This window comes from Mobula birostris, chromosome 29 (assembly GCF_030028105.1).
Source record: "Mobula birostris isolate sMobBir1 chromosome 29, sMobBir1.hap1, whole genome shotgun sequence".
Taxonomy (NCBI): Eukaryota; Metazoa; Chordata; class Chondrichthyes; order Myliobatiformes; family Myliobatidae; genus Mobula; species Mobula birostris.
In genome coordinates this window covers 7,157,310-7,167,018 of record NC_092398.1, presented here as the reverse complement: position 1 = coordinate 7,167,018, position 9,709 = coordinate 7,157,310, and the positions used below count along the sequence as shown (strand labels likewise).

Below are 9,709 nucleotides of genomic sequence, written 5' to 3'. Positions count from 1 at the left end.
GTGAGAGGAGATGTTCGAGGTGAGGGGGGGTAAGTGCAAAGGAGATGTTTGGGACAGGGTGCTGGATACCAGGAATGTGCTGACAGACGCAAATATGATAAAGGCTTTTAAGATATTCTTAGATGTTCATATGAATGTGCATGGAATTGAGGAATATGGACTGTTTGTAAGCAGAAAAGATGAGTTAGATGTTTAATTTTGGTTCTAATTGGTTCAGCACGACAAAGGCGTTGTGGGGCAAAGGCCCTGTTCTAGTCTGTTGCTCTGCACTATGTTCTATGGAAAAAATTTGAGATTTTTAGCATTGTCAACAATATCTGGACAAGCAACACACACAAAATACTGGAGGAACTCAGCAGGCCAGGCAGCACCTGTGGGGGGAAAAAAAAGTGCAGTCAATGTTTCGGGCTGAAACCCTTCAGCAGGACATTATCATTTATGGGAAGGGTTTCTGCCTGAAACGTCGACTGCACTTATTTCCATAGATGCTGCCCGGCCTGCTGAGTTCCTCCAGTATTTTGTGCTTGTTGCTTGGATTTCCAGCGTCTGCAGATCTTCTCTTGTCTGGACAAGCAATTTCCAAATGCCCACACAGAAAATGTCAGATTGTGAGGAGCATCTTAAACATCACAGAAAATTCAATCATATGTCAACAAAGAAATACATTCCAGAAAAAAAACATATAGTCCCAGATTCAGTTGGTCAGGATCACAATCACATATCACAATCCAGCATAAAAGAGTGCAATAAATTAAGCTTGCAAAATTTATTCATAAATTGTGTTATAAATTGCTTTAATAGTACACCAAAGATACGTGACTTCTTCAGAAGATTTCAGGGGCAATTGCTTCGAGTTGTTCAGAATTTCAACATCTGAAAAAAAACAAAGCACTTTAGAAATGGTGGAACTAATGTGTTCAAAATGACAACCAGAAGTAGAAATTCCTGATTCAATCCGGAATAGAAATATAATTTGTGTATATAAGCTATTTTATCCGGTGCTCCCAATGTGGCCTTCTATATATTGGTGAGACCCGACGCAGGCTGGGAGACCGTTTTGCTGAACACCTACGCTCTGTCCGCCAGAGAAAGCAGGATCTCTCAGTGGCCACACATTTTAATTCCACATCCCATTCCCATTCTGATATGTCTATCCACAGCCTCCTCTACTGTCAAGATGAAGCCACACTCAGGTTGGAGGAACAACACCTTATATTCCATCTGGGTAGCCTCCAACCTGATGGCATGAACATTGACTTCTCTAATTTCCATCAATGCCCCACCTCCCCCTCGTACCCCATCCATTATTTATTTATTTGTTTGTTTGTTTGTTTGTATGTATGTATTTTTCTCTCTCTCCTTTTTCTCCCTCTATCTCTCTCACTATACTTTCCCATCCTCTGGACTTCACCCCTCCCCTTTTCTTTCTCCCTGGGCCTCCTGTCCCATGATCCTCTCATATCCCTTTTGCCAATCACCTGTCCAGCTCTTGGCTCCATCCCTCCCCCTCCTGTCTTCTCCTATCATTTCGGATCTCCCCCTCCCCCTCCCACTTTCAAATCTCTTACTAGCTCTTCTTTCAGTTAGTCCTGACGAAGGGTCTCGGCCCAAAACGTCGACTGTACCTCTTCCTAGAGATGCTGCCTGGCCTGCCGCGTTCACCACCAACTTTTATGTGTGTTGCTTATGTATTTATAGTTATGGTTGTAGTGACTCCTTAATTTCATTAGGCAGAATTCACCCAGTCTGTCAAGGGTTAAGTTTGCTGTGTATGGTACCTGTTATGTTGTCCGTTATTATGTTTTGGGGCCAGGGTTTTTTATATTAGGCAACAGTAACTCAAATAGCCATGCGTTGCAACAGTGGTGTGCAGAAGAGCATCTCTGAATGCACAACATGTCGAGTCTTGATGTGGATGGGCCACAGTAGCAGAAGACCATGAACTTACACTTTATTAGATACCTCCTTTTCCTAATAATATTCCACTTAATTGCTACAAAAACATCTTCTCAAAGTGCACTTAAAAGTATTTTGCAGATGTAACTAGAGACATTTCAACATACACTGTAGGGAAGCTGGCAGCTGTCGCGATTCCACACTGGTTATTCTTGTTCCTTGACATATAGATGTATCCGTCATCACCCCAATATGTGCCCCAGCTAGGAAAAACAAAACATTAGTTCAAGAAGAGTTAAAATCCAATTTTTGGTAATCATACTTATAAGAGGTTAACTTTATTTATCTCATATCAATTTACCTCATTTATTTATCTTTATTTATTTCATATGCAGGACTGTGCAAAAGTTCAGACACATATAAATATGCGGACTATTTTCTAACTGGGAGGAAATCCTGGAATCTGAGGGACTTGGAGCTTAACTTGCAGGTCGAGTTGGCGGTGAGGAAGGCAAATGCAATGTTAGCATTCATTCCAAGAGATCAGAATGTAAGAGCAAGGATGTGATGCTGAGGCCTTATAAGGGGTTTCTAAGGGTGTACCATAGGGGAAAGGGAAGGAGGAGAGGACAAGTTATTGTTTAAAAATTCAGGACTGGAATGAGCCAATGAATTTGAAATATTATATTATTATATCGGCATCCAGAGGCATTTTATAAAGCTCCTTGCAAAAGGCGGTTGGTTAGAGTTGAAGTCGTGGAATCGAAAGGAAGTTTTTGAACTGAAAGAGTAATTGGTTGAACTGCAGGAGCCATAGGGCAAGGAGAAAACATGTATTTAAAACTGTCAAGGTGAGGTCCCCCAAGGATCAGTGCTAGCCACTACCAATGATTGCTTTTTTTAAACAATGTAGATAATGGAATACTTGCTGGTGTCATGCCAACCATTCTATCAGCAGCTGAGACAGAAGAATTGAGGAGACATTATAAGAGGAAGGAAACAGGCCAAACTCTGTCAAGTGTGTGCAAATGCAAAGCCATCCACTTTAAAATGAATACGTGTTTAAAGTTCAAAGTACATTTATTATCAAACTGCGCACACTTTATACAACCTTGAGACTCATCTCCTTGCCGGCAGCCACGAAACAAAGAAATCCAAAAGAACCCATTAAAAACAAAAGAAGAATGTCTCAGAGAGAAAGAGAGAGAACCAATTGAGCAAACAAACAGCATTCAGAACTGAAGCTAACAAAGCCTGCCATCACTGCTGCCAATCTAGATGTCCACTAGCTGCAGGCCAGTCCGGCGCAAATGCGTGCAAACCCTGCCATGCAGGTGGTTAGCTAGAAACGATAGAAATCGCAAGAGCCCTGGGAGACCATGGACGCAAGAATGTCACAAGCAAGTAAAATATTATGGACGGATGCAAAATAAACCCACGCTAATTTCCTTGGTTCCAGAGGAGAGGAATATATGAGGGCAGATGTTATGCAACACACACACAAAATGCTGGAGGAACTCAGCAGGCCAGGCAGCATCTATGGAAAATGATACAGACGATGTTTCCGGCTGAGGCCCTTCGACAGGACCGGAGGAAAAAGCTGAGGGATGGATTTAAAAGGTAAGGGAGAGAAACACAAGGTGATAGGTGAAACCGGGAGGAGGAGGGGTGAAGTAAAGAGCTGGGAAGTTGATTGGTGAAACAGATTCAGGGCTGGAGAAAGGGGAAGTCTGATAGAAGAGGACAGAAGGCCATGGAAGAAAGAAAAGAGGGGGAGGAGCACCAGACAGAGTATATGACCCCAACAGACTCACAGGTGAATCTCTTACTAGCTCTTCTTTCAGTTAGTCAGTCCTGACGGAGGGTCTCAGCCCGAAACGTCGACTGTACCTCTTCCTAGAGATGCTGCCTGGCCTGCTGCGTTCACCAGCAGTTTTTATGTGTGTCACAGGTGAAGTGTTGCCTCACCTGGAAGGACTGTTTGGGGCCCTGAATGATAGTGAGGGCGATGTAAGGGCAGCTGTTGCACTTGTTCTGCTTGCAAGGATAAATGCCAGGAGGGAGATCAGTGAACAAGGGAGATGAACGGACAAGGGAGTTGCATAGGGAGTGATCTCTGTGGGGCGGAGGGGAGGGAAAGATTTGCTTGGTGGTGGTGGGATCTCGTTGGAGATGGTAGGTACAGAGAATTATGTGCTGGATGCGAAGGCTGGTGGGGTGGTAGGTGAGGACACAGAAGCCCTATCCCTGGCTGGGTGGTCGGAGGATAGGGTGAGATCAGACGTGCGTGAAATAGGACAGAAGCAGTTGAGGGCAGCATTGATTAGTGGAGGAAGGGAAACCCCTTTTGTTGAAGGAGGACATCTCCTTTGTTCTGGTATGAAAAGCCTCATTCTGAGAGCAGATGAGCAGATGAGGTGGAGGAATTGAGAGAAGGAGATGATTTTTTTTTTTTTTTACAAGTAACAGGGTTGGAAGAGGTATAATCTGGTGTAGAATTTATGTTGGATCTATACAAAGCTAAATTTTGCATCTCATGCTTTAGGATGGATATGTTCACTTTGAATGAAGAGCAAAGCATAGCTGCAGAAATCTGATCTCAACTCCAAGAGTTGAATATTTTTATAACACTGGTTATAAAAAGCCTCACTTGGAGTATTGTAAGCAGCTTTGACAATTGACAATAGACAATAGGTGCAGGAGTAGGCCATTCGGCCCTTCGAGCCAGCACCACCATTCACTGTGATCATGGCTGATCATCCACAATCAGTGTCCAGTTCCTGCCTTATCCCCATAACCTTTGATTCCGCTATCTTTAAGAGCTCTATCCATCTCTTTCTTGAAAGCATCCAGAGACTTGACCTCCACAGCCTTCTGGGGCAGAGCATTCCACATATCCACTACTCTCTGGGTGAAAAAGTTTTTCCTCAACCCCTTTCTAAATGGCCTACCCCTTATTCTTAAACCATGGCCTTTGGTTCTGGACTCCCCCCAACATCGGGAACATGCTTCCTGCCTCCAGCATGTCCAATCTCTTAATAATCTTATATGTTTCAATCAGATCCCCTCTCATTCTTCTAAATTCCAGTGTATTCAAGCCCATTTGCTCCAATCTTTCAACATATGACAGTCCCGCCGTCCCAGGAATTAACCCAGTGAACCTACGCTGCACTCCCTCCATAGCAAGAATGTCCTTCCTCAAATTTGGAGACCAAAACTGCACACAGTACTCCAGGTGTGGTCTCACCAGGGCCCTGTACAGCTGCAGAAAGACTTCTTTGCTCCTATACTCGATTTTGGGCCCTTTATCTAAGAAAGAGTGTGCTGCCATTGGAGAGGGTTCAAAGGAGATTCACAAAAATGATTCTGGATTGAAAGGCTCATCATATGAGGAGCGTTTGATGGCTCTGGGCCAGTACTCACTTAATTCAGAAGAATGAGGTGCAACCTTGTTGAAACCTGTCAAATGGTGAAAGGATGTGGAGAGGATGTTTCCTGTGATGAGAGAGGCTAAGATCAGAGGGCACTGCTTCTGTATAGAGCGGAGTCCTTTTAGAACGGAGATGAGGAGGAACTTCTTCAGCCAGAGAGTGGTGAATCTGTGGAATTCATTGCCACAGACGGCTGAGGAAGCCAAGTCATTGGGTATATTTAAGGTGGAGGTTGATAGATTCTTGATTAGTCAGGGCATGGAGGGATATGGGGAGAAGGCAGGAGATTGGGGCAGAGGGGGAAATGGACCTGCCATGATGAAATGGTGGACAAGGGCCAATGGGCTGAATGGCCTAATTCTGCTCCTATGCCTTCTGGTCTCTTGATCTTAAAAATGGAGGGCTATGAGGTGTGTAGGAGGGAAGTGTTAGATTGATTGTGGAGTGTGTCTGTGTATATGGGTCAGCACAATATTGTGGGCTGAAGGACCTGGGCTGCGCTGTGCTGTACTGTTCTAGGTTATGTGTTGTTCCACGTTTATCTACAATGCGAGCACCACCGCATCTGTTGCTGAACTTCTGGAAATTTTTCAAACAAATGCAGTTTAAATATCTGTTTGTGGTTTCTTAGACTCTTATCACCTGGCGCATTCAGGATGGAAAGTCTTAACTTAATTTCTATAAATGAAGTTCTGAAGTTTAAAAGAAAAGTTTTATGTAGTTAGGTCATTTTTTTATAGGAATGGAACTTGGTGTGTTGATGATTAATCGCAAGATTTGTCATTTATCATCTTTCTTATACCTTTGTAACTGGACCAGTTGGATAATCTGGTAGCCTGCAATGAAACTTTATAAGGGCTGGATATCAGAGATTGTTTGTTCATTATGTGCTGTGTTCTATGACGTGGGTGATCATGGTCCATGACCATGATCAACATAGTTCTTGGCAAATTTTTCTACAGAAGTGGCTTGCCACTGCCTCCTTCTGGGCAAAGTCTTTACAAGGCGGGTGACCCCAGCTGTTAAATACTCTTCGGAGATAGTCTGTTGGAGTAACTGGTTGCATAACCAGGAATTGTGTCCTGACGAAGGGTCTCGGCCTGAAACGTTGACTGTACCTCCTCCTAGAGATGCTGCCTGGCCTGCTGCATTCACCAGCAACTTTGATGTGTGTTGCTTGAATCTCCAGCATCTGCAGAATTCCTCTTGCTTGTGATATGCACCAGCTGCTCACACGACCATCCACCGCCACTCCCAGGGCTTCACGTGACCCCGATCGGTGGAGTTTAAGTAGGTGCTACACCTTGCCCAAGGGAGACCTTCAGGCTAGTGGAGGGAAGGAGCACCTTGCATTTCCTTTGGTATCTCCTCCATGCCACCCCCGTGCATCAGAGATACTCACAATAAAATGACAGTGAACATCCTGACATCAACAGGATTCAATAGATTTTAAGGATTGTATACAACGTTCACAAGATATGTGTTTACATGATACCTGTTCTTAACCAGCCAGTAGTCTGTTCCTTCTAACGTCCCATATCCGACAGCAAGAACAGCATGGTCGAGAAAATCACTGCTGCACATTTTCTCATCATAGATTCCTGAAAGCAATGGGGCAGAAAGGCAAATGTTATTCCTTAAGGAAAGAGATTAAACATAGGAATGATTAGGAAGCTAGCTACAGAAGTTTAGTTGGAGACACAAGAGATTCTGCAGATGCTGGAAACCTGGAGCAACAACCACAAAACGCTGGCGGAACTCAGCAGGTCACGTGGCAGCTATGGAGGGGAGCAATGGCTAGTTTGAGTTGCTTATACATCAGTGATTATGAGTTTGTTCTTCCTGACAATTATTTCAATTTTTGCTTTAATTTCATCATGGAATTTAGATTTCACTGACAAAGTCAGCATTTGTTGTCCATTCAAGGTCAAGGTACATTTATGATCAAAATATGTATGTGGTATACAACTCTGAGATTTGTCTTCCCTACAGACAGCCATGGAACAAAGAAAACCATGGAAGCCATTCAAAGAAAAACATCAACCCCCTCTCCCAAAGCGCTTAATAAAAAAAAAAAACAAAACAAGTTGTGCCCCGTCTCTATGTTTTTGGGCCTTGAGGTCACTTGTCTCCTGGAATCTTCTTGGAGGCAGCCAAGTGCCAGATCGCTCAGTCGAGCACAGTAGATGGACTGTAGATCACAGGCTCTAACAGTACTAGAGACACATTTAAAATAAGAAGAACACGTAAAAGAAGTGAAACTAACAGTTTTGTGGTCTACCTGGAGGATGTTGCCTGAGGTAGCACTGCTCGTTGGTGCCATCTTAACCAGAAAAGGTTAAGGTCAAGATTCTTAATCACCTCTGGATGGGCGGTTTGCCGAGATATTTTAAAGGTGTTAAAATTAAGCAACACTTGCTTCAGCAACATTTAAATCTGAATTCACAAGTAGCCAACCAAAGGACCACAGATCTTAACCTCCAATGGACATTTGTGAATCAAATGGGTTGTTATGACAACCTGGTAGTTTATGGTTCCCATCACTGACCCCTCTTTTAATTCTAATGATTCTAAATTTCCCAGGTACCATAGCAAAAAATCCCTTAGTTCAAAATCCAGGTCTCCGGATAATGTGCAGTAAAGCCAGGCTGAACAAACCTGGGTTGTTTTTTCTGGAGCAGGGGTGGCTGAGAGGTTTTGTTAGATTATGAGAGGCATTGTCTACTTCCGCCATTTGAGCCACGCTGCCCAGCATTTCCCCCGACTTAATCCGAGCCTAATCACGGGACAATTTACAATGACCAATCAACCTACCAAATGGTAGGTCTTTGGCATGCTGTAGGAAACCGGAACACCCAGAACAAACCCATGTGGTCATGGGGAGAGCGGAAAAACGTCTTACAGGAGTCATGGATCTATCTTTTCTCTGTCTGTGTTGAATTTTGTGTTGCGACTTACGGTCATTTGTCATGGGGTTGGGGCATGGTGGAATGAATATAGTCACATATTCAACCTTTGTGTCATTAGTTTCAGTTAGAAAGCGGCTTAGGGGATATGGGTGTTTTTATTGACAGTTAACCTTGCTTGTTTCACTATTGCTTTGCTAGTTTTGTTAGTTTTTTTTAGTGCTATATAAGATTGTTTGTCTTTGCTGGTTTCATTATAAAGGGTTGAACATACTTTTTGCAACTTGGAACTCAGTTATTTGGAAGAGCGCCATACAGTGTCAATTCCCTCACCCAGTCTCTCAGCGGCTTTGGCTTGTTCCTCAAGTAACCACGACAGAGAGCGTGGTCTGGATGGTGGGGGTCCTTGATGATGGATGCTGCATTCTTGTGGCAGTGCTCCTTGTAAATGTGCTTAATGCTGGGGAGGGATTTTCCTGTGATGGACTGGGCTGTATCTGGTTAGTACCACTCTGCTTACAGCAGATGTTGCCTGACTAATAATCTTTAATACTTTATACTTTATTGTCACCAAACAATTGATACTAGAATGTACAATCATCACAGTGATATTTGATTCTGTGCTTCCCGCTCCCCGGATTACAAATATTAATTTTTTTAATATTAAAAATAGTAAAAATTAGTAAATATTAAAAATTTAAATTATAAATCATAAATAGAAAATAGAAAAATGGAAAGTAAGGTAGTGAAAACCGAGAGGCAGGTCCGCATATTTGGAGGGTATGGCCTAGATCCGGATCTAGAGATTGGTGCCTGATCTTTTTCTCATCCATACACACCATGTGTCAGACCGCCTACCAGATTTACTATGTATACCTCACTACACCAGGTTGGACCTGATAAAGTCCATCATAATGAGTCAAGTCTCTCTCTCAGTCTCTCAGTGGTTTTGTTTTATTTCTCAAGTAACTGCCACAGGCAGAGATAAAGTAGACAGACAATATCTTTTTTCCTAGGGTTCAAATGTTTCATACCATAGGGCAAGCAGTGCAGGTGAGAGAGGGTAATTTCAAAAGGAATGTGAAGGGTAAGTTTTTTTTTCCACTCAGGTAGATGCTTATAATGACGAGAAAGCAAATCCATTGGTTACTTTCAAGAGGTGTTTAGTTAGGCAAATGAATGTGGGGAAGATGGAGGGATATAGACATTGTGTAGGCAGAGGAGATTAGCTGGCCATTAATTGGTTTGGTACAACATTGTGGGCCGAAGGGCCTGTTCTGTACTGTTCTATGTTCTATATTCTATAATAAATGATTTGAACTGTTCCTACAACCAACTTTCAAGGATTCTTTATCTCGTTATTTCATGTTCTCGTTATTTGTTGCAATTTGTTTATATTTACATTTGCACAGTTTGTTGTCTTGTGCGCTCTGGTTGATCTTTCACTGATCCTGTTATAGTTACAGTGCTATTCTA

At 42.9% G+C, this 9,709-nt stretch overlaps 1 protein-coding gene across 1 annotated transcript in view; it reads right to left on the bottom strand.

Annotated features, from left to right (window-relative positions):
- Positions 1-529: 529 nt before the first annotated feature.
- Positions 530-9,709, bottom strand: part of ctsl.1 (cathepsin L.1) — a 30,010-nt gene continuing 20,830 nt past the window's right edge. Inside the window, exons 7-9 of the mRNA XM_072246735.1 lie at positions 6,823-6,928; positions 2,064-2,159; positions 530-873 (exon numbers count right to left, since the gene is read on the bottom strand). Of these exons, the coding sequence (XP_072102836.1) occupies positions 867-873; positions 2,064-2,159; positions 6,823-6,928 (209 nt within the window). The 3' untranslated portion in view covers positions 530-866. The remainder of the gene's footprint in view (positions 874-2,063; positions 2,160-6,822; positions 6,929-9,709) is intronic.